The sequence below is a fragment of the Pseudophryne corroboree genome, chromosome 9 (assembly GCF_028390025.1).
Source record: "Pseudophryne corroboree isolate aPseCor3 chromosome 9, aPseCor3.hap2, whole genome shotgun sequence".
Lineage (NCBI taxonomy): Eukaryota > Metazoa > Chordata > Amphibia > Anura > Myobatrachidae > Pseudophryne > Pseudophryne corroboree.
Genome location: NC_086452.1, coordinates 438,771,914 through 438,797,776, shown reverse-complemented (window position 1 = coordinate 438,797,776; position 25,863 = coordinate 438,771,914). Strand labels below are relative to the sequence as shown.

The 25,863-nt window shown below is 48.3% G+C and overlaps 1 protein-coding gene across 1 annotated transcript in view; it reads right to left on the bottom strand.

Annotated features, from left to right (window-relative positions):
- Positions 1–22,162, bottom strand: part of LOC134958455 (NUAK family SNF1-like kinase 1) — a 49,449-nt gene extending 27,287 nt beyond the window's left edge. Inside the window, exons 1-3 of the mRNA XM_063941076.1 lie at positions 21,364–22,162; positions 11,211–11,331; positions 4,709–4,860 (exon numbers count right to left, since the gene is read on the bottom strand). Coding sequence (XP_063797146.1) covers positions 4,709–4,860; positions 11,211–11,331; positions 21,364–21,645 — 555 coding nt within the window. The 5' untranslated portion in view covers positions 21,646–22,162. The remainder of the gene's footprint in view (positions 1–4,708; positions 4,861–11,210; positions 11,332–21,363) is intronic.
- Positions 22,163–25,863: the final 3,701 nt, after the last annotated feature.

Genomic DNA, 25,863 nt, shown 5'->3' with positions numbered 1-25,863 from the left:
ACACACAAAGGAATGGAGAGATCCCTGTAGCAGAGTGAGCCGCGTTGTTATAGGCAAACTCCGCCATGGACAGATGAGCAACCCAGTCAGTCTGACACTTGGAGACATAACACCTGAGGAACTGCTCCAAGGACTGGTTCACCCTTTCAGTCTGCCCATTAGACTGCGGATGGTAGCCCGACGACAAGCTGACAGAAATCTGGAGATCGGAACAAAATGCCCTCCAGAATTTGGCCACAAACTGGGATCCGCGGTCAGAGACCACATCAAGTGGCAACCCGTGGAGACGCACAACATGCAGCATAAATAATTCAGACAGGCGTCTGGCCGATGGCAGCCCAACCAGTGGAACGAAGTGCGCCATCTTCGAAAACCTGTCAACGACAACCCAGATGGCTGTCATCCCCGAGGATTTGGGCAAGTCCACCACAAAATCCATTGAAATGTGGGTCCATGGCTTAGATGGGATAGAGAGTGGATGTAATGGGCCAACCGGAACCCCTCTAGGAGTCTTATTTCGGGCACAGATGTCACATGCCCGAACCCACTGATCCACATCCTTAGCCACCGAGGGCCACCACACCGCCCTAGATAGCAACTCCCGAGTTCTGGCAATACCCGGGTGACCTGCCGACTTCTTGGCATGGAATTCCAGGAACACTCGCTGTCTTAACCTAGGAGGCACAAACAAAAGACCTACCGGAAGGTCTGGAGGAGCCTGCTCCTGTGCTCTAAGGACTAATGATAAGAGGTCCTGGGTAATGCCCACTTTAATACATGATGGGGAAACAATGGGCAACGGCTCCTCGGTGGTCTCCTGGATTGGAGCAAAACTCCGCGAGAGCGCATCAGCCTTGATGTTTTTTGACCCAGGGCGATATGTTATCAAAAAATTAAAGCGAGCAAAAAACAAAGCCCATCGTGCCTGCCTGGCATTGAGACGCTTCGCTGACTCTAAATATGCCAGATTCTTATGGTCAGTGAGAATTGAGACCACAAACTTAGCCCCCTCAAGCCAGTGTCTCCACTCCTCGAGTGCATCCTTAATAGCCAACAATTCCCGGTTACCCACGTCATAATTCATCTCGGCAGGCGAAAATTTACGGGAAAAGTAAGCACAGGGATGAAGGCGATTATCAGACACTCCCATCTGAGAAAGCACTGCCCCAATACCCATCTCAGAGGCATCCACCTCCACCACAAAAGGACGCTCTGGATCTGGGTGTCGCAGCACCTTGGCCGAAACAAATGCCCTTTTGAGATGGGCAAAAGCCGCTTTAGCCTCACAAGACCAGTGAGCAACATCCGCCCCTTTCTTAGTGAGTGCCACCAAGGGCGCCACTATAGACGAAAATCCAGCGATAAATCGTCTATAAAAATTCGCAAAGCCCAGGAAACGCTGAAGCGCCTTCAAACTAGTGGGCTGCACCCAATCCAGGACTGCCTGTACCTTGGAACCCTCCATTTGGAAACCTTCTGGGGAGATAATATATCCTAGAAATGCGATTTGCTGAACTTCAAATTCGCACTTCTCCAGCTTCGCCCCAAGCCGGTGGTCTCTGAGTTTCTGGAGGACTAAGCGTACATGCTTCCGATGTTCCTCCAGGGAATGGGAGAAGATTAGGATGTCATCTAAGTATACAACTAAGAATCTATCCAAATATTCCCTGAGCACATCATTCATGAAATCCTGGAAGACTGCCGGGGCATTACAGAGCCCAAAAGGCATCACCAAATATTCATAATGCCCTGAGTGGGTATTAAAGGCAGTCTTCCATTCATCCCCCTCTCTTATTCGGATTAGATTGTACGCACCGCGTAGGTCAATCTTAGAAAAAATGGTGGCAGTACGAAGCTGGTCAAACAAGACCGAAATGAGAGGCAGTGGGTATGAGTTTTTAATCGTGATACGGTTCAATTCCCTGAAGTCGATGCAGGGTCGCAACGAACCGTCCTTTTTACCCACGAAGAAGAACCCCGACCCAACTGGAGACTGTGAAGGTCTGATAAATCCCATAGCCAAGTTCTCCTGAATGTACTCTGCCATAGCCTGAGTCTCAGGACGTGACAGGGAGTACAACCTGCTCTTGGGAAGCTTAGCATTTGGCAACAAATCAATGGCACAGTCATAGGGGCGATGGGGAGGTAGTACCTCTGCAACTTTTTTGGAGAACACGTCCGCAAAATCTGCATAACACCCTGGCAATCCTGGCAAACTTAGCTGCGAGAGCCTGACTGGAAGGCTCAAGCAACTCCTGAAACAATCAGTACCCCAACTAAGAATCTCCCCAGAGACCCAGTCAAATTGAGGATTGTGGGCCCTTAACCAGGGTAACCCCAACACCAATGGGGCAAAAGTACAGACAGTCACATAAAAGGACAATTTTTCAGAGTGTGTGGCTCCAATAAACAAAGAAATCTGGCTAGTGCAAGAGGTAATTTTACCTTGGGATAATGGTTCCCCGTTTAACCCACAAATCTCAATTTCCGATGCCAGGGGTACTAAGGGAACAGAGTGTTTCAGGGCGAATTGGCGGTCCATAAAAACCCCGTCGGCCCCACTGTCCACAAAGGCCTCAGTCTTGACAGTTTGACCGAGGATCTTCAAGGTCACCGGAATGATAAAAGTCTTCTTGGGAAATTCTGACTTCTGGCCTGACAGGATATTTCCCATCACCCTCAGGCCCTGAAGTTTTCCGGCTTTTCTGGGCATGATACTACCACATGACCTTTATTCCCACAGTACAAACACAACCCCTGCTGTCTCCTCCGCGTCTTCTCACGCGAGGAGAGGCGGGTAGCCCCAATCTGCATAGGCTCCTCTGAAAATTCCTCAGAGTCTGAGGTTCCCTTGGGAAGGAAGGAAATCTCAGTCTCCCTTTCAAGCCTACGCTCTCTCAGCCGTCTATCCACCCGGATGGATAACTGCATGAGCTGATCCAAGCTATCAGGCAAGGGATATTGTACCAGTTGGTCCTTTATCTGGTTAGAAAGACCTCTTCGGTACTGGTGTCTCAGGGCTGGGTCATTCCACTGGGTATCATGGGCCAACCTCCGAAACTCCGTACAGTAAACCTCAACTGGCCTTCGCCCTTGCTTAAGGATCGAAATCTGAGCCTCGGCTGAGGCCGTCTTGTCAGGGTCATCATACAACATGCCCAGTGCCGTAAAAAAAGCATCAACACTTTTAAGCGACGGACAGTCAGGCTGCAACCCATATGCCCAGACCTGTGGGTCTCCTTGTAGCAAGGAAATCACTATGCCCACCCGCTGAATCTCCGACCCAGAAGACTGAGGCCTAAGCCGGAAGTATAGCTTGCAGCTCTCCTTGAAACAAAAGAACTGCGAGCGATCTCCAGAAAAACGATCCGGGAGATTTACTTTCGGCTCCTTAACCCCTGCAGGTGCTGCTGCTGCGGGAGCTCCGCCAGCAGCCTGGGAGGTGTGCATTTTAATGGGCAAATCATTAAATTGTCGAGTCAGGACCTGCACCTGATCGACCACCTGTTGCAACGTATTTTGAGGGGTATGCTCCATATTCCCACAAAATTTCAACAGGAGTATTAGGCTGCTGAATATGTTATGCACACCAGTGCCTGCAGGAAAGTACTGGTGTCAGGACTGTTATGCACTCCAGTGCCTGCAGGAATGTACTGGTGTTTGAACTGTTATGCAAAACAAATGGACTTACAGACAGACTGGGGAATATGACATAACGTACACAGAAGGTGATAGGTTAACAAAATACACACAAAGTGAACAGAGAAGCCCAGAGGCTAAGGAACTGGGTATCTCCCTTGTATTAGAACTGCTCAGATGGGATAAGCAAGATGTTGTGTTTTAATACGTAGAGAACCCGAAATGCTGTTGCTAAGGGCAACAGCAAAACCCTAAAGGGTTACCAACGGGTGTGGCAGTAAACTCCTTGGTCAGAGATGGAATGATAGACACAAGGAGAGTCTCCACAATCCTAATTCTCACTTGCAGTGCACAGGTTCAGCTTACTGCCACTAAACTGACCCCTGACACCTAGCACAGTGAGACAGGATTAGACAGGCAAGTCTTAGAATACAGCCGCAAACTTGCTAAGTTCACAGAGTAGTAACAGAACCCCAGCAAGCTAAACGACTGACTCCAGTCTTACTGCTAGGTCTGGATTGGCAGAGTGTAATACCAAATCCCCAGGCCTATTTGCAGTAAGCAACAAACAAATACAAAGCTACACAGTACTGGCTAACTTTCAGAAACTGACTAACCAACAAAGATTCAGCAGCATCTGCTTACCCTGAGAAGAGGCCTTATAAAGCAGGTGCTGTCCACGCCCCACTCAGACCTCACAGACTGTGAGCACAAAAACCAGCACCGGATCCCCTGCCATGCACAGAGCCTATAACCACTGCACAGCAAAAGACCCGAACCGGAGTATCAGCTGCGCTCAGGTCACTCCGCTAGCACTTGTCTCCCGGTTGCCATGACGACGTGGCAGCACAGGGCAGGAGACCCTAACAGTATAAGAGAGTACACTATCACAATAAAGAGAAACTACACAGAAACAGTTTAAGAAACAGCGCCACCTGCTGTGCTCCAGTATATTGACTCACGTGATACTTAGCCTTCGGCTGGTGCTATGCTCCAACACAGTTACATACTAAACATTAAACATATCAGAGACAAAAGGTGAGTATATATTCTATTTATTATAGTTTACCTTGTGGCAGTAGTGGACTGCGGAGACAATTTGCCTGAAGAACCTGCGAGCCTCGCTCTCTGGGATCTGGTGCTTATTATTAATGAAATCATACAGCTCTCCATTGCTTGCGTATTCCATTACAATGATGATTTTATCTGTGCTCTCAAATACTACAGAAGAGAAAAAAAAAAGGTTTATCAGAGTTAGAAAAAATGATAAAAACTACGTAAAAGTTGCTGTTTAGCGACTTCACCATAGCACATGATCTCAGCAGTGCAAGAACAATCCTTTTCTAATTGTAATGAAACTTTAACAGTGACAAGAGCCAGTACATCAGAAACTGTAATTACCATCATGGGGGGAGTGTAATAGGGTGCTAGAATCAGAAAGTGAGAGATTTTGAGAGAGTTCTCCTGTTTTTTTTTTGTTTGTTTTTTACATTTACATGGCAAAAAAAAAAAAAAAAAAAACAGGAGAATTCTCACAAAATCTCTCCCTTTATGATTCTCACACCCTATCACATTCCTCCCCATATCCGTAGCGGTGGTATAAAACATGGCAGTTAAAGTTTGGCTCCCTAGGGGGGGTGGAACTTCGTAAAAACAGATGCCAAAAATAGAATGAACAAGCCTAAAAATTGCTTTCATTGGTCCACGTGTTTCTATTTTGGTTTCAGTATTCTGGAGTAATTTTGTTAGTATACCTTGTAAAATGCGGAATGATTTGCCTATAGTGACCGTTCTGAAAAACAGACCATTATGTTCTGTCTTCTAGAGTTATTAAAAAAAAATTATACACACACACATCTCCTATATAATAGCCCAGATCTGTGAGTTTGTGATTCATTTGCTAACGCTGGGCGGAGTCACAACACTGGGCGGAGTTAGTCAAATGAGTCACAGATCTGGCCACATCTACAGGAGACTAGGAGCAGAAGCAGATGGTATGGGCATTGGGCATGGCACAGGCAGGGGTGCAAACCTCCCAGCTTTCTTCAGGAGCTTTCTTCAGGCAGAAGGAGGGACACACACTCGGCGAAAATGGGGCGTGGCTTCACGGGAGGGCCCCTGTTTTCGTCAGTGAGGGGGCATGCCCAGCGCTCTGTGAGCTGCTGGCATGCCCCCAGGGGCTGATTATGAGTCCGGGAGGCCCAGGGCACTTGAGACAGGGGAGCCCTATCTCATTGCTGTGCCTGCTGTGGGTTGGGGGCGTGGCCTAATCGCGGGACGCGAGGCCACGCCCCCTTACGCAAATTCCGTGTTTTTTTTTTTTTGTTTTGTTTTTTTTTGTTTTTTTACATGGAATTTTGGCCCCTCAGCTAGGGGTAAATCCAGAGGAGGTGGTCGCTCCCACCTACACACCCGCACAGGCAGAAGAAAGCAGGGAGACTGCTGCCTCCCTGCAACACCTCAGACCTGCCAATACGCAGCAGCGTGTGCTGACAGTAGCACAATGCTGCCGTTGTTGCTGGCAGGACGGGGGGGGGGGGGGGAGCTTCTGAGCTGGGACAGAGCTACTCGAGCCGGGGGGCCCCCTAAAACCGTGGGGCCAACGGTACGTACCCCCTGCCCTCCACCCTTAATCCGGCTCTGCTTCTGGAACCCCCCCTTAATCCATACCCCCTGATGCCCCCTCTCCCTCTGTCTCCACTATTCACCGCTGCTCTGCTAAGCAGAACAGCGAGTACAGGAGCTTTCCAACTGACCCCCCCGTTACCGCGGGACACTGCGACCCGCGGGTGGGACAGCGGGACAGACCCAAAAAAATGGGACTGTCCCGCGAAAATCGGGACATTTGGGAGGTATGGGGGTGTGTGAGGGGGTATGCCGTACAGACAGACGGGCACCGGCTCACTGTGTGCTTGACCCCCCCCCCCCTCTCTGGCGCGGAGGAGCGTCACTTTCTGGCACACTCCACGCTTCTTAGCTGCAGTTTTGTGGGGCACCTGCCGCTGTGCAGGTTCCGTACTGCCTCTGTTATCTCCAGCCCCGGCAACCCCACCGCTAGCTGCAGCGCTGCCACCCACAGTGAGGTGCGCCCAGCTCCTTCACACACTTTAGCCGGCGGGTAACGCTGCAGAAGTCCGAGCTGCTTGCAGGCTCCGACCCCCTCCTCCCTCTAGCCGCAGCATCTCCTGGGGGCTAACCAGTCACTCCCAGTCTCCCCTTACCACAGTGCCCGGCAGCTGCGCGAGGTCTGCGGTGTGTGACTGAGGAGGGGGGGAGGGATGCGGACGGGCAGAGGAAGCAGGACTCCAGCCTAAGAGAGTCAGCCATGCCAAGTCTCCACCAGCAGCAGATCCCAACAGGTTGGAGTGGAACAGCAGCAGCCAGCAGCAGTGACTTTGGTAAGACACATCTGTCTGTCACCACTGTTTTGTCCCTAATACCAATCTCTCCCGTGCCCTGTGTTCTGTCATGTCCCTGTCACCCCTGGCCTTGCCCTGCCACCCTTATCCTGGCCCTTTCACCCTTATCCTGGCCCTTTCACCCTTATGCTGGCCCTGTCACCCTTATGCTGGCCCTGTTACCCCTATCCTGGCCCTGTTACCCCTGTGCTTGCCCTGTCAACCCTATCCTGGCCCTGTAACCCCTGTCCTGTTCCTGCCACCCCTACCCTGGCCTGTCACCCCTATCCTGTCCCTGTCATTTCTGTCCTGGCCCCGTCGCCCCTGTCCTGGCCCCGTCACCCCTTTTCTGACCCTGTCACCCCTGTCCTGGCCCTGTTACTGCATACCCTCCAACTACCTTTTTGGCAGGTACAGTACCTGCAGCGCCTCCAGACCTCTCTCCAATGCACCACACCTCCGCACCTTCCCCTCCACCACATGCGGCACTCCACCCTTCCCCCACATGCTGTGCCTCCAGACCCCCTACACCACCCGCGGCTCCCACTCCTCCGCCCCTTCACCACCCACAACACCTCCAGGCCCCCTCCACCATCCACCCCCTTTATATGTCTCCCCCCACACCTGCCCCCCTCCACCCGCAGCATCTGCAGACACCCTCCTCCATCCGCGGTTCCCCCGTCCCCCACCCATGGCACCCCTGCACCTGCCCCTCCACCACCAGCAGCACCTCCGGACCTCCTTCCCTATGCGCCGCACCACCCGTACCTGCCCCTCCCCTACCCATGGCGCCTGCGGACCCCTACCCCACCCCCGGCACTCCCGCCCCTTCCCATTCCACAGCACCTCCGGAACCCTTCACCCATCCACAACATCCCCACACCTGCCCCTCTCCCACCCATGGCACCCCTGCCCCTCCCCCACCTGCAGTGCCTCCGGACCCCTCCCCAATCTGCATCCCCCACTCCTCTGCCCCTCCCCGCAGCCCCACCCCCACTTTTGCCCCCCCTCCACCTGCAGCATCTACAGACACCATCCGCAGTCCCCCCCGCACCCGCTACATTCTGTACATCGTGCCCTGCAGGTGCTGTTCACGCCGTCGCAAGGGGCTGCGCCTCCTTCACCATCGCACGCCCTTTCATTGTGCAATATTTAACCACTAACAAAGGAATGCAGGTAATACTTTATATAATACAAATATTGAACCCCAGAAAGGCATGCAAGGGTTAAGGGGGCGTAGCCCCTTGCGACGGTGTGAAGAGCGCCCGTAGGGCGCGATGAAGCACCTAGTATATATATATATATATACACACACACATATAGAGGTTGAAAGCTTTAATAATCAGTTACGGCGTGTCCACTCCACCCAGACATTCGGGTTTGTCTGTGACGGACTGTGAAATGTGATTTCACACATACGCTCTGTTTATAATCTGTTATTTCTGCTACAATTTCTCAAGGCTCCTTTTCTATCTGTAACAAGAGCAGTATGTGACCGGCACACTTTTCTGGAGGACCTGCTACAAATGTAATTGCCAGTTTTAATAGTTCACTTTGACATTTACAAGACTGGGTTTTCAAGGATAAATAGTAATCACTCTCTTAAAAGGTTACGAACCCTTTGCATCATTCATTATCCAGTAGAATTGGGATCATTTGTCATTACGGCCATAAACGGATGCAGAAAAAGAATGTGAAGGTGTTGCATATAATATATTTCCTCCTTTGGCAGCATGCAGCTATTTCTGCACTTTTATGGAAGCATGCATACATACGTCTAGATGGGCGGCATTTCTGTGCGAGGGAAGTGTTGTACTTCATGATGAAGAGGAACAGGAGCTCTGACGTGAATGTACAGATGTGTCCTTATACATCATTGCTGCAGTCACGCCAAACAGACGCTCTTGGCGCGGCAGATCCTGTGAGACTCTGCTAGCGTCTCTTTTGTATCTTTTTTTGCTGAAAATATGTCTAAACCGCAACACAATTCATTTAGGGTGCACCAGGAGACTGTCCTGACTAATTTGAAATGTGACACTTGTGTATTATGGGCGACTGAGTCTGAATCTGTACACAAAGTGCTACAATGTAGCACCCGCAGCGTTTTTCCAGTACAAGTTCTGTTCTGCTCCGTATGCAGACTCCGCTAAACGCAATATACAAGTGTCATATATCAAAATAATCAGCACAGTCTCTTTGTGCATCCTAGTCACATTGTGTTGCGACTAAGATGCATTTTTTGCAAAAAGACACCAGACTTTAGCAGAGTTGAATGGGAACTGGCTCCTCCCTCGCGCCAGACGTCTATCGCTGCGTGGCATATTGAGACTAGATATATGAGGACACATATGGTTAGCGCAGCAAAGTACTTCAGTTTGCACATGCACACAAATGCAAACAACTCAACATTATTTTAATGTGCATCAGTGGACTGCCCATTTAAGAGAATGTTCCCAATTTAACATGGGTCACCAAAGTCTTTTTAGCCCTGCAAAACAGACGCTTCCGAAATAAAGGCAGCTCTGAAGTCTCCACTGTCATGACTAAATTTAAAAATGAATATATAAAAAGGTGCACAACCGTAAATAATGAATTTCTGGGGTACGCCATACTTTTTTCACACGTCGGCAGCAGGTTATCATGTGCTTCTCTAACTGGGCAGGCAGAGTGTGACTGCCAGCCTAGCACAAGTGATCAGGGCGTCACAGAATCTAAAAGGACTCCATTCTCAGCTTTCACCTCCACCACAACCAGATTTCATGATTCATAAGGGTCACTTATTAACCACAATGCAACACGGCGGCAATGAATCTTATGTGCAGACGCATGTCAAGGTACATGCCTATTTCTTGCTCTTTGAAAGCACCTTGCACCTAGTTTTGTTGGTGGGATGATAACCCATAAAATGTATATGGCGGAAACATGGAAAACATCACATTAATATTCAGCCAACGTCCACTTTAACACCTCTTCCTTCATTAATTCCTGTATTGTGTGTCGCACTGTGCTTTCCCACAGAACTGGGAATGGATGGAGTAATACACATCCCATGCTATGGTAAGGTCTGTGATCCAGTTTCCAGTTCTACAAATGTGGGAAGAATTCAAGTCTGTGGGAAAACAAAGACTGTGGACCTGTCCGCAAGGCCCAGAACCACCTGTAACTCCACCCTCCTGGGAAGGGAAATGTTAGGCACACTGCGATCTATGGGGGTCATTCCGAGCAGCTACGATCTTCTTCACTGACATGCGGGGGGACGTCCAGCACAGGGCTAGTCTGCCCCGCATGTCAGTCCGGCCCCCCCTCGCAGAAGTGCAAAGGCATCGCACAGCGGCGATGTCTTTGCACTTCAAGAGTAGCTCCCGTCCAGCGCAGCTTTAGCGTGCTGGCCGGGAGCTACTCATTGCTCCCCAGCCCGCAGTGGCTGCGTGTAACGTCACGCAGCCACTGCGGCCCGCCCCCCGTTCGGTCCGGCCACGCCTGTGTTGGCCGGACCAAACCCACGAAATGGCGGCCAAACGCCTCCGTTCCGCCCTCTCCCGCCCAGCGATCGCCTCTGCCTGTCAATCAGGCAGAGGCGATCGCTTCCCTGCTACGGCCTTCTGGCTCGCGCCGGTGCACTACGGTGCCAGCGCAGTAGGGACCCGTTCGCACTGCTGCGTTAAAACACAGCGAGAGAACGGGTCAGAATGACCCCCTATGTAACAAAAGAAGCTTAAAATATATGAGTGACACGTAATAAAAATATTTCACAGTGACGTATAAGCGTCCCAGTTTCACAAATGTGCTGCGACTCTGCTTTGGCTGATGGTATGCTGGACCTTATAGTGCCACAACCGCTGGATAACAGGACAGGCTGCATATAACGTACAGTACAATCAGCCAACAATGCAAACTGAAGAGTGTTGCGTTATAAGCTAGCGCTAAGCATGCTGGTATGTCTCATGCTCGCTGTCCCTGCCGCTGATGTGCGGGGTAACAGGCAATCATTAGATTCCAGCAAGACGGATATCCCCAGTGTGTGTGTCCTGCACAATGAATGTCTCCTTTTATTCACTGCTGTGACAGGCATCGCTTTCAGTGAACAATCCAACCACTTAATCCTGTTCAGTGGAGGAACCTGTGGTGCCAGGGGAAGCCTCTGAGATGCTGGGGCCCCAGGCTCATACTGACCTTCGAAGACCTGTATGATGTGCTCATGTTTCAGCATAGCAGTGATCTCAATCTCTCGCTGAAGATGTACTCTATCCAGCTCATCTGTGATCTTGTCTTTCTGAATAGACTTCACGGCCACCTAAAGAAGCAAAATACATGGTAATGAGCATACAAAACGTCCATAGATTGCAATCCACATCCAACTGCTGTCCAAGCAGACTGGACTCACGCATTAAGGGGTCTTATTTACTAAGCATTGGATGGAGATAAAGTGGACGTAGATAAAAGTACCAGCCAATCAGCTCCTAACTGCCATGTCACAGGCTGGGTTTGAATAATGACAGTTAGGAGCTGGTTGGCTGGTACTTTGGGGGACATTTACTAAGCAGTGATAAGAGCGGAGAAGTGAGCCAGTGGAGAAGTTGCCCCATCAACCAATCAGCAGCTCTGTGTACTTTTACAGTATGCAAATTATAGATGTTACTTCACCATGGGCAACTTCTCCACTGGCTCACTTTTCCGTTCTTATCACTGCTTAGTAAATGTCCCCCAAAATCTCCATCCACTTTATCTGCATCCAAGGCTCAGTAAATAGACCCCTTTGTAACTACTGTATGCCGCCTCTCTTCTCCCAAGGGGTTCTGGGTAACAATAAAGGGTAGCCTTCAGCCAAATAAATCTAACCTGGGCCATGGTGGAATCAGTGTGTATGGAATCCTATACTCTTGCCTGTGCCTATTTCACCCATAAGTTGGAACATGTTAGCGCTTTCTACAGATACAGGGCGGCCATACATAAACTTCCCCTAGTTCGTGCCGTCTGTAGCTCAATCCAATAACCAGAATGTCATCAAGGGGTAGATGTATCAAGCTTAGGAGTGAGAGAAAATACCAACCAATCAGCTCCTGTCATTCTTCAAGCAAAGCCTGTAGATGTGGCTGGTACTTTATCTTTGTCCAAGGCTTGATACATCTCCCCCAAATTCGATAGACTAATTAGGACATGGGAAGCTGTATTCCACGGGGAACAAAAAATATTTTAGTGCAAAAAGTTTCCAATAGGGGGACTATAGCGCAGTGCGATGTGATAACAGCGTGAAAATGGACAGGCACATGAATACGGCAAAACTATAATTAATAAGTATCTTTATTGTCTTATATACTAATGATTACGCAGCGATAAAACATTTATCATCAATTAGGTTTTCACATTGTACAGTGCTATATTCCTCCTATCGGCGACTTTTTGCAGTAAAATATATTTTTTCCCCGGAATTCTGCTTCCCATCTTCTAACTAGTCTCCCAACCTAATTTGATGACAGTCTGGTTGTTCCAGCGAGCTACAGACGACTCTGAATAGGGGCAGCTTAGTTATGGCCACCACCCAGTATATTCGCAATATAATATACCCAGAGGGGGGGGGGATTCAATTATTTGAAAAGTCAGTTTGGGGGTCTGTTTTTTCCTATCTAAGAAGGGTGTGGTATTGAAGGGGACTACACTTGGGTCGACAGAGTCTAGGTCGACCACTATTGGTCGACAGTAACTAGGTCAACAGGGATTCTATGTCGACATGGTCTAGGTCGACAGGTCAAAAGGTCGACATGAGTTTTTAAGGTGTGTACACACGGTGAGATCCTTGCTATGTCCTATTTTTACTTGCGATTTCCCTTGAACTCTCCGGATCCCAGATAGGACAGATTTTGACTAACTTATCTTGAGATATGGACTATGTGTGCTTACGATTTTGGCTTATGTGAGATTTTGGCTTATGTGAGATGTCATTGACATGTGAGAAGAACTAGATAGTACACCGATCTAGCAAGGATTGACTTGCCTGCACAGTCTATCTTTTCTTGCGATGCCGACCTGGCGGGACCGCGCATCGGGATCGCAAGGTGACTTTCACCTTGCGATCTGCACTAACTTTTCTTACGATTTTGACTATATAGTCAAAATCTTAAGAAAAAATCTCACCGTGTGTACACACCCTTAGTCTTGTCGACCTAGAGACCAGATACCATCTAATAGACAAGAAAGAAAACCAGACACCCAACCGACTTTTCAAACAATTGAATTCCCCCCCTAGAGTATGTAATATTTTTCTTGTGGCAGCAGTAATTCCAGGTTGGGAAAACCAGCCAGTACACTGCAACCCAGCACGCCTCACTGCGGGCATTGTTTGGCCCAGGACACAGTGAGCCTCTCACCCCCAGTGTGACTATGGTGCAGCCTGTTTACTCAGAGGTTATTTTTCTTCTACAGACACATATGAGAACAGGACTTATGTCACATTCTGTATCCCGGGGATTTAGCTACAGTGTATAGTACTGACAGTCACGATGGGATATAGAATGTGATTTCACACTGTTAGGACCGAACATTCCGTCCCATCTAATTTTACCTTCATGATGCAATCACTTTCCGGCTACACCAGGCCTTGTACACAGAGCAAACCATTAAATGCTCACAGTAGTCTCAAATCAATTGATCAACACAAGAGGCATGGAACTTAGCCCCATCGCTGACTCTCCACTAAGCCACTCCGCCTTCCCTGATTGGCCCACCACTCTTGTGCAGCAGCAGCAGGAATGTCCCTCAATGGTTAATCCTCCAAAGGCCATCCCTAATCTCTCAGCTCACTTCATCATGTGACTGTGGTTGCCATGGTAGCCATGACACTGCTCTATATCATTGGAATTGCTGCTATGAAGTCAAATACAATTCAAAAAGAAATTTGATTTTTTTTTTAAAATAAATTGTCATTTTTGAGCTAAAATATTAACTTCAAGAGACATTGTGAGGCTTACGTGTAGCGTAAAATGTCCGTATCTCTTTTGGGGGAAGACTTTTTTTTACATTTAATTTTTGGGGTGTTAAAATTTAAGTAAATATAAAAGTGTTATATTTGGGGCGACTTGAAAGTTTTGTCCATTTGTATATGATGGGGGTGTTGTGATGCAAACATGGGCTTCAATTAATGCCAATTTAACTTAAGTGTAGCATTCCGCATTTTTTTTCTATAGCCGCCTTCACAGTGACTGTATATATACTGTACAGCACGTGGGAGTGTGCCAATGAGCGTGCTGTACGTACACGGTCTACGTGGATTAGTGCACAACGCTCTCTGTCTTCTCCTTGGACTACTTGTACACAGAAGTGTTTATGTTGATATATTGTTCCGAAACTAAGCTTCAGGAAGCTTTTATCTGCCCTGGAAGCCTGGTAACAGCAGTCGGCTCAGCTACTTCCGGGACACTTAACCACATCCTTCTCCTACTAATGTGTCTGCTGTAGGACTGGAATCATATGATAAAGTGAGTTGCCTTAGATCAGAGGTTCTCAAACTCGGTCCTCGGGGGCACACACAGTGCATGTTTTGCAGGTAACCCAGCAGGTGCACAGGTGTATTAATTACTCACTGACACATTTTAAAAGGTCCACAGGTGGAACTAATTATTTCACTTGCGATTCTGTGAGGAGACCTGCAAAACATGCACTGTGTGTGCCCCCGAGAACCGAGTTTGAGAACCTCTGCCTTAGATTGCACTCTGTATGCTATCCTTCTGAGTCACGGGAAAATCACAACTGCAAAGGAAAGAAAACTTTCAGCACCACAGGAGATGGAGTTATTAACAGTTGCGTCAGGAATCCGAGATCACCAGAGGTGCGGGATACGGACTGATCTCGGACATTTTGTTTAAAGGGGCAACATCTTAAAAGGCATGGCACCGTTTGTATCATCCTGCCCCTACCATGCTATGTTTAGAGAGGTAGGTGGGGCATTACAATGCTAAATCGCTCACATTGCCCTGGATGTCGCAACCTGTTGACAGACTGCGCCCGTTTTCGTGACAGTCAACATCACACAAAGTTGTTGGCCCCGTTTTCTGAGCGTGCTGAAGCCGGTGGCTGCGGCTTTCACTGGCTTCAGCAGCGTGAATTTCTTGGTCACCCTGAGTAACTCGAAGGTTACTTAGATGACCAATGTTGGTGCAGGTAATCTGATGCTGCACCGCCGGACGCAGCAGCAGATCGGAGAAGCTGACAGGAGTCGTGTATTTACACCATACGCCTCCTGCGGCATTAGCAAATTATTATACAGCCGCTGCGGCTGTGTAATTTGCGTCCATTGCTGAATCAGGCCCCTATGGACGAACACAATATTAATAGTCAAAATCAATAGGATAGCAAAGACAGACGGCCACAATGACCTGACCCCATTCGCTCTAGTCATTCATCTTGAGCCAGATCTTGTCACAGATGGGGTCAATCAGAAAGAGAATGGCCCCTGCTGGGCCAATTATGCATTTGCAAACAAAACCTTTTGAAAATATGTAGTAAAATTGAAAATACTTGAAATGGTCATGGCTGATATAGATCAGCCTGTGATCTATACAGCTGCGCTATACATTTCCCGGACCACCAGAAAGGAAACGTTTTCTTTTCAATCCCCTCAGGAATCCCAGACTCCAATATTTCTTTATATAAAACTCTCCCTGTCTACTCTGGGAATTTTGCTGGAATGTTGGCAGCGGCTGAAGTCATTCAGATTCCTTCTAGCACATTCTGCTGTAAGAATAAGGAAGGGATATACATGTGGAATATGAGGAATACATGTATATTGAGAGGGGGGGGGGGGGGTTGGACACACCTCACGATATTGAGATGAACCTAACAGAGCTCCTTTGATCTTTCTGTCGGCACAGATGTTCATGATCATTTCCAGGGAAATAAGTAAAAAAATATATATATTTAAAATATAACTGGTATGTGAAAACATTTGTTTAACTTTGACTGATTTCCGTCTGTTTTGAGGCCATTGAGTTGCAGAGAATAAATCAGGAGTGTCTGACAGACACTTGTGGGTATGACTCCGGAGCGAGTTTAGACGAGTCAGCGCCCTGTTGCACAATTACGTGACACATTTTTTTGCGGGTATGACAGGAATTAATTTTTTTTGTAAATAACATAAATTCAGTAGTGCTGTCCCTTCATGTTTAGGTACCACTCATGTGGACGTTATAGGGCTGATTCAGAGTTGCATGCTGCTGCAACCCCTTTTACGTCTGTTGTAGTCGCACGGCACCTTCATCTTCATGCTAGTATTAGCCCTTCCCCTGGTGTACAAGCACACATACAAATGTGCACGAACTGGAACCCCCACTTGGTGCATCTTTAGACACAACCACCAGCCGCACCATCATAACTTGCACCTGCCTCATGCTAGGTGCAAATTCTCTATCGGAGTCTGGCCTCCAATGTGAATGATTAAGCATCTGATCTAAGGGCCTAATGCAGAGTTGATCGCAGCAGCAAATTTGTTAGCAGTTGGGCAAAACCATGTGCACTGTAGGGGGGGCAGATGTAACATGTGCAGAGAGAGTTATAGGCCCTACACACTGGCCGATTTTTTGAAAGATATGAACGATCTCGTTCATAAATGAACGAGAACTCGTTCATATCTTTCAGTGTGGAGACTCCAGCGATGAACGATGCGCGTCCCCGCGCTCGTTCATCGCTGGTCTCCCGTCGGCTGTGCATGCAGGCCAATATGGACGATCTCGTCCATATTTGCCTGCACTTCAATGCAGCCGCGTGACGGGGGGAGTGAAGAAACTTCACTCCCCCCATCACTGCCCCCCCGCCGCCGGGTCGCTCCTCGGCCGTATCCGCCGTCGGGCAGCTCGGCGGCGGGTCGGCCAGTGAGTAGGGCCCCTTAGATTTGGGTGGGGTGTGTTCAAACTGAAATCTAAATTGCAGTGTAAAAATAAAGCAGACAGTATTTACCCTGCACAGAAACAACATAACCCACCCAAATCTAACTCTCTCTGCACATGTTACCTCTGCCCCACCTGCAGTGCACATGGTTTTGCCCAACTGCTAACAAATTTGCTGCTGCGATCAACTCTGAATTACCCCCTGAGTCTGCAACCCAATCCCATAAGACAGTGGGGAGTCAGTATGAAATCCCATATATTGTAAGCTTGCGAGCAGGGCCCTCCTACCTCTATGACTGTTTGTTATTACCCAGTTTTGTCTTATCATTGTGTCCAGTTGTAAAGCGTAACAGAATTTGCTGCGCTATATAAAAAACTGTTAATAAATAAATGTTAATAATATGCCGGCTGTCGGGATCCTGGCGGTCAGGAGACCGACAGCCAGAATACCGGCGGCGAGCGCAGCATGTCCCCTTGCGGGCTCGCCATGCTACGGGTAGACCTCCACCTGAGTGGGGATTCCGACCGCCGGTATTTCACCGGGTGTCGGGATTCTGGCGTCCGTATCCTGACAGCTGGGATCCCGACAGCCGGCAAAATGAATGCCTCCTGAAAGTGGATATCCATACCTTTGTGCGTACATGCCGTGGGGCGCCGTAGCTGTGCGACTTTTTAGCGATTGAGATGCATGTGCAGTTCAAAAGCTTCAACCATTTGCGCCGATAACGTCTTTGCGTGCGACTCATTAGCCCCTATAAAGCCGACTATTGGTGTAAAACTGGAAATTATTTCATTCAAGGAAGCAGATTCCGCTTGTTTAAGGTATAGTAAAATAAATTGTGATGTCACAGACATATTTTCAGGCAAGTAGTAGACGCTACATTGTTATAAAAGACATGTATGTAACAGGTTGCCCTTGTGGTAACACTTAAAAGGGTTCAGACTTTACGATGACTTCAGTCAGTATTTTGCAAAACCCATCAACTTAAAAAAAACACACATCACAGTGTTGCTACACTATATATAAAACTATTATTTTCCGGAAGAAAAGCAAATGATAAAGGGGGTCCTTCTGACCCGATCGCACGCTGCAGTTTTTCGCAGCATAGCGATCGGGTCAGAACTGCACATGCGCCGATGCCGCAGTGCACCGGAGCATGGCCGCCCGTCGCTGCGCTATGTTCGCGGTCGATGGGCGGGAGGCGGTGAAACGGTGGCGTTCGGCCGGCGTTTTGTGGGTGCGGCTCGGCCAACGCAGGCGTGGCCGGACCGTGCGGGGAGTGGCCCGCAGCGGCTGCGTGACGTCACACGCAGCCACTGCGGGCCGAGGAGCGATGAGTAGCTACCGGCTAGCACGCTAAAGCTGCGCTGGCTGGGAGCTACTCTTGAAGTGCAAAGGCATCGCCGCTGTGCGATGCCTTTGCACTTCTGCGAGGGGGGGCCGGACTGACATTTGGGTGGGGAGTGTTCAAAGTGAAATCTAAATTGCAGTGTAAAAATAAAGCAGACAGTATTTACCCCGCACAGAAACAATATAACCCACCCAAATCTAACTCTCTCTGCACATGTTACATCTGCCCCACCTGCAGTGCACATGGTTTTGCCCATTAGAGGAAAATGTTGTTTTGCAATCAACCTTGAATTAGGCCCCATTGCCTTTTCCACCAGGAACAAAATGTTCTGCCCCTGGATGATCCTCTTAATTTATCATTGCCGTCACGCTCTTCTCCTCATCAGTTAACTAGTTCAATACCGGTGCTGTCCATCGCAGGTGGGAAGCCCAGGAGCAGAGCTTCTTGGATCTGGTGGAAAGAGTCATGTTGGAGGGACAGCACTAGTAGGGTGCAATGTGCAAACAAAAGGTTGACAGAATCAAACGGTCAATGTGACAATGGTCAACGCACATACGTTCAACACAGCTTTTTAAGGGTTTTTTCTTTTGCATTTCTCTAAACATTTTCATAGTTTACCATCCACATGAACCGCAACCGGGAATAGTAACCTGTGCCGAGCACGCCGGTAGCGGGGCGAGGCACCTTGCTGCAGTACGGCAAGCGGAGCGATCCACGCAAGAGAATGGGGTGCACTAATTGGGGTTCTCTGTGCTTTGACGACAAAAACAGCACCAAAAATAAAATGTGCCAACCTCTTTTTTGCATCGACCGTTTTCCATGTCAACCTTTTCACGCGTCCAACTTTTCCATTGTCTACCTGACGACCTAATGACCCTGTGGACCTTTTCCATGTCGACCATAAGGGGTCGACCTATTGAATGACGCCCTAATGATCCGTACCCTGTGACACAAGCGGAGTATTATGGGGGGGGGGGGGGGGGATCGAGTTGGCTTTGCACGTTGTCCAGATGCATTGTGGGGCCAGACCTAATTGGCATTTTGTCGTTGCCTAGGCAACTGCCAGCTTTGTACTGCTGAAGCCCTGCACGTCACATCTGCTGAACACGCCTGCCACCTTTTGTGTTGGCAGAAATCTCTCTGCTCTCGGAATCTACATACTAAACAGCTGCTGCGCTCCTCGGCTCTGGGGAAAAGAGCTATTTATAAGGCACAGCCATGTAAGAATACCGGTTAACTTATTGTGTACAATTCTGCCAGACAGTTTATTTTATTTGGCAGGGCCGCAGCGCACTCTGCATCGGATTGCATTCATTCTCATCGTATTCCCATTCTTTCTGGAGATTTTTCAGCTTGTAGTCACTGAACCTCGCAGGCTCAAGTGATCAACAGAACACTATTGCACAGTTTGTGCTATTCCTCATAAACTAGGCATCTCAATAAAACATAGTTATTGCACTTTCAGGTAGCTGGGCAAAAGTTATTTTTAAACTACATGACCCGCTGTGCTCTGCAAAACCGCTGTCTGCCGGGGCACGCTGGGATGTGTGGTTACACAATAGCCTGAGATGAACAAGTTATCTAAGTCAACAGGAAGATTTACATTATAGCAATTTACCAGAATTTTGTCATTACAAATGCATACCAAAGACGACTGGGTACAGAGTATGGGTTTCCCTGCTTGAGCACAGGTGTCAGGTGGAGAGCCAATGTACCTATTGCTTAGTTGCACTGACATTTTCTGAGCTCAACAGAGTATATTTTGCAAAACTGCAAAGTTAAATGTAAAAAATGCAATGTAGCTGTTTTTTTTGCTGTGGTTAGTTCAGTTATGACCCCCTACGTAGGAGTACCTAGTCCAGCAATGGTATTATGGCCACTTAGACTGTCATGTGAAACAATATCATCAGTGCATACCAGCAGATCTGTAATAACGGTTTGTTTTTTTAAACCATAGTATAACTATTTTACACTGACTCAGAGCAGCCTAGTTTAAAGGGTCCTGAACGGAATTAACATTAAACCGTAAACTCTGGGGTACAGTGTCGTGTTTAATACTATAGACCAGTAAATTACAGAGTGCATGTAATACTATATATATATATATATATATATATATATACTACAACACTCATTCAATGGGCCTAATTCTGAGTTAATCGCAGCAGCAAATTTGTTAGCAGTTGGGCAAAACCATGTGCACTGCAGGGGGGGCAGATGTAACATGTGCAGAGAGAGTTAGATTTGGGTGGGGTGTGTTCAAACTAAAATCTAAATTGCAGTGTAAAAATAAAGCAGCCAGTATTTACCCTGCACAGAAACAAAATAACCCACCCAAATCTAAAGGGCCCTACACATTGACCGATCCGCCGCCGAGCTGCCCTACGGCGGATATGGCCGACGGGCGACCCGGCGGCAGGGGGGCAGTGACTGGGGGAGTGAAGTTTCTTCACTCCCCCCGTCACCCGGCTCCATAGAAGTGCAGGCAAATATGGACGAGATCGTCCATATTGGCCTGCATGCACAGCCGACGGGGCACCAGCGATGAACGAGCGCGGGGCCGCGCATCGTTCATCGCTGGTGCCTCCACACTCAAAGATATGAATGGTATCTCATTCATTAATGAACGAGATCGTTCATATCTTTGAGAGATATCGCCCAGTGTGTAGGGCCATTAACTCTCTCTGCACATGTTACACTGCACATGGTTTTGCTCAACTGCTAACAAATTTGCTGTTGCGAACAACTCTGAGTTTCCCCCATTAAACGCAAATATTACCCTAGATTTATTTATGTTACAGCTTTATTTTAAAAAAAGCGTAATTATGCGTTTAGGTGTTTGTGAGAAGTCTGAGTTAATCTATGAATATCAAACAGGCTGAACTGGGTACAGCAGCTATATTGAGTGAAGTTTTTATATATATATATGTTTCATTAGACAGATACAGTAGTTACCATTAGACTAGTACTTAGTGACTGTCAAATGTTACTTTAGATTCTCTGCAATAATTAGCATCTATACAATACAAAGTCCGGTACAATTAATTATTCCAAACACAATATTTCCAAGCACCAGGAATACCCATAATTCATACTCACCATCATCCCAGTCGCCTTATCCAGAGCTTTCTTTACTTTTCCATAAGTGCCTCTTCCTAGGGTCTCCAGGAGTTGGTAGCGGTGTTTAATACTGTGCTTGTGGTAGTGTTTCTTCACTGCCCTGGACATAGTTCTTCCAGTGTCTCCACAAGCGTCCCACCTATCACAGGTAGGGGCCCTCACCTCTTCCTTCCTGTGCCCCACATGCCCTCTGGCCACCTTACTGGACAGTAAGACCCCTTCACACGCACTCTCTCCTGTTACACAAGTCACACCTGTCATGGTGCCCGTCTCCTGTACCAGCAGTAATGGAGACTGGCACAGATGGCTTTCCAAAGTTCTCAGTGCTGTGCTGAAAAATGAGGCATGCTAAAATATATATAAATATAAATACTAAAATAATTTAAAATACTCCTAATAAATAATCAAAAAATGCTAATAGCACTAACTGCTGCTATCTGAGGAAGTGACAGTTTGTTAGTGTTATTTAAGTAATAGTTACTTTATATTAAATATTAGGCACAAAGTGTCCAATTGCTACTGTACCCCTACCTCTACCTCATGCTGTTGAGAGGATGTTAGTGATCTGACTTTCTACCTTTGCAAAGCATCTGGTCCAACTTCTTCTCTACCAGTAGACAAGTCTCAGTGCATTCCTGCACCCTCCCCCTTCTGCCCACTCAGAGACTTTGTGAATATCTCCTGACTGCAGCTGCTGAAGGCAGGAATTATCTCCTTCTTGCACAGTCTCTGTGCTGTGTTGCTGCAGCAGCTCTGAGCAGCTCTCTGTGTGCACTGAGACAGTGAGACTGGCCTTACATTCTCCTATTGCTAGTGGGAGGGGACTGTGGGAAAGTGGGCGTGGCCTCAGCGGCAGCGTGCTGACTGGAGCCTGAGACGTCCCTCACCTGTGCTGCTGGGGGAAGGATAAAGTGCAGCCAGTGACACTTTGTTGCACATTTTTATTTATTATGTATTACCATTTATTTATATAGCGCACACATATTCCGCAGCGCTGTACAGAGAATATTTGCCCATTCACATCAGTCCCTGGCCCAGTGGAGCTTACAATCTATATTCTGTACATGCACATTCACGCTAGGATTAATATTGTTGGAAGCCAATTAACCTACCAGTATATTTTGGATTGTGGGAGGAAACCGGAGTACCCGGAGGAAACCCACGCAAGTCCAGGGAGAATATACAAACTCCACACAGTTAGGGCCATGATGGGAATCGAACACATGACCTCAGTGCTGTGAGGCAGTAATGCTAACCATTACACCATCCGTGCTGCCCTATTTACGTTTACATGCCTACATTTAACTTCTTGCAGAGGCTTTAAGAGTCTAGACCAGGGGTGTGGAACCTTTTTTCTACCAAGGGCCATTTGGATATTTATAAAATCCTTCGGGGGCCATACAAAAATTATCAACTTAAAAATTAGCCTGCCCCAAGTAGTTATGCCCCCCGTAGATATGCCCCAGTAGATATGCCCCCAGTCAGTTGTTATGCCCCATTAGATATGCCCCCAGTCAGTTGTTATGCCTCATTAAATATGCCCCCTTGTGGTTATGCCCTATTAGATAAGCCCCCTAGTAGAGCCACTTACACGCACACACGCACGCACGCACGCACGCACACACACACACATACATTAAAAGAAAAAAACACACAATACTCACCAGCCCCACTCCTGCTTCCGGACTACTGCCGTCCACCTGGCTGCTCGCTCCTCAGAACTATGGGTCTCCCATAGCGCCGCACACGCACACTGCCAGGGCCGGAAGCCGGGGCTCAGGAGTGAGCTCCTGCCTTCGGCTGCTGCTGAGGAGAAGGAGTTGGGCGCCCGCTGGTAACATAATATCAGCAGGCGCCCGACATCTCCCTCGGTTAGGTGAGCCTTGCCGGGCCGGATAAAGTGGCTTTGCGGGCCTCATACGGCCCGCGGGCCTGAGGTTCCCCACCCCTGGTCTAGAGTCCATTGATGGATGGGCAACCTGATTCACTTCAGGGGCTGCATTAGGTAGCCCCCTAACCTTCACAAGTACGTTACTCAAACTTAATAGTAATTTAAATGAATACATGTCATCAACTTGTAAATTTAGGTGTAGCTTTTTTTTTTTTCTTTTATACAAGAAAGGATCTGATGATTATATTAACATGCGATTTAGCGAGCTGTGGATATGTAAATGGCTGTGAAAGTAAAATACCGCTGTGATAAGTAGATGAGACTGTCCACAATAACACTTGTAAATGCACATGCCCTGTGCTGTGTTATTGTACAGTACACGCCTCTTGTTCTAAGGCTATTGTAATGACAAAGAGATGCGATTAGGGAGCGCTGACATACAGTATGTGTTGCCACATGCATTTGGCTTGTACAAGATAACGGCTTCCTGTCTTGTTACAGACGCGTGTGTAAGAAACACAGATATGCAAATGTCCTGCAGCTTATGGGGGTGGTATGTTAGACAGACTAGACTTAGGTAAACAGTGTCTAAATCAACCACCATTGGACGACATAAGTAGGTCGACATGGGTTCTAGGTCAACTGGGATTCTAGGTCAACATGTACTAGGTCGACATGAAAAAAAATTGAGATGAGTTTTTAAATTTTTTTGGTGTTGTTTTCTTCGTAGAGTGACCGGGAACCCCAGTTAGTACAACGTGTCCCCTCGCATGGCTCGCTTCACTCACCATGCTTCGGGCAAGGTGCCTCACTCTGCTAGCGATGCGCTCGGCACATGTTACCCTCAGAGATGTAGTGTGTAGCCACGGTTCCCGGAGCACATCCGTGCTATGCCCCCCCCCCCAAAGTGTACATGTGGTGTTAAACTAAAGGGGTGTCTCTCCATGGCTGCCACCCCCCCCCCCCCGTATCTCCCCAAAGCTGCCTCCCCACTGTGTCTCCCCATGGCTGCCTCTCCCCCTGTGTGTCTTCATGGCTCCCCCCCCCCCCCCCCCCCCGTGTGTCCTTATGTCTTCCTCCCCCTTTGTGTCTTTCCATGGCTGCTCTGTCCCCCCTGTGTCTTGTCTCCGTATGTATGGCTGCTTGCACCCCCTCCCCGTGTCTCCCCATGGCTTCCTCCCCCCGTGTCTCTCCAGCAAATACACTTACCTCTCCTGCCCTCGTCCTGAGCTCCTCGTCGCTGCGGCGGTGGGCAGCTCCTCCTCTTCTTCAGTCACAGCGCACAGATGTCATACCATCGTGCGCTGTGCCCAAAAGAAAAAAACTGCTTTATTGTGCTGATGGCGGCGGTGCCGGGGAGAGCTGAGAGCATCCGTCCCTCCTCCTCCCGCAGCGCAGCGACAGAACACTGATGCCGCTGGCAGCGCAGTGTTAGCTGCTGACGGGACTGCAGTGCCCTTGCTAGAGGTAGGCGCCTGGAGCATGAGCTCCACCGGCGCCGCCCTCGCTACGCCTCTGGTTACCGTTCCCAATCGTAGTCCACATGGATCGTAAAGTATGAAAAAGTTCAAAAAATGGGAAAAAAATGTGAAAAACTCATGTCCACCTTTTGTCGTGTCAACCTCTTACATGTTGACCTAGAGTCCCTGTCGACCTAGAAACCCTGTCGACCTACTTACTGTCGACCAATAGTGGTCGACCTAGACATTGTTGCCCTAAGTCTTGTCGGCCTAGACGCCGAATCCCGGAGTTTATACGTGTTTTTCGTTGCTTTATAATGCTAATTTGAAACGCCAGCGTTGACGCTGCTTTTGTGTGCAGGTATTTTTTCACAATGAGAACACAGACTTCCAGCCTCATACAATAAGATGACTGAGTGATGTAAAATGAAGCATTATTTATATACTGCACACATACATATTTAGTCACTCGCGTCAGTCCCTGCCCCAGTGGGGTCTACAGTTACTGTATATTTCCTACCCCATGGACACATTAGGGTTAATATTTTTGTGAGAAGCCAATTAATCTACTAGTATATTTTGGGGGATGCAGTTAAAATTCTGGCTGTCGGGATCCGGGCGTACAGGATATCGGCGCCAAAATCCCAACAGCCGACAATGTCAAGAGCCGGGCTATTCCCACAACGGGATCCGGATTGAAAGTCGACAGTAACTAGGTCGACAATGTCTAGGTCGACCACTATTGGTCGACAGTAACTAGGTCGACAGGGTGTCTAGGTCGACAGGGTCTTTAGGTCGACATGTTCTAGGTCGACAGGTCAAAAGGTCGACATGAGTTTTTTACAATTTTTTTCTTTTTTTGAATCTTTTCATACTTAACGATCCACGTGGACTACGATTGGAACGGTAATCTGTGCCGAGCGAAGCGAAGGCACCATGCCCGAAGCATGGCGAGCGAAGCGAGCCATGCGAGGGGACGCGGTGCACTAATTGGGGTTCCCGGTCACTCTACGAAGAAAACGACACCAAAATAACATTAAAAACTCATGTCGACCTTTTGACCTGTCGACCTAGAACATGTCGACCTAAAGACCATGTCGACCTAGACACCCTGTCGACCTAGTTACT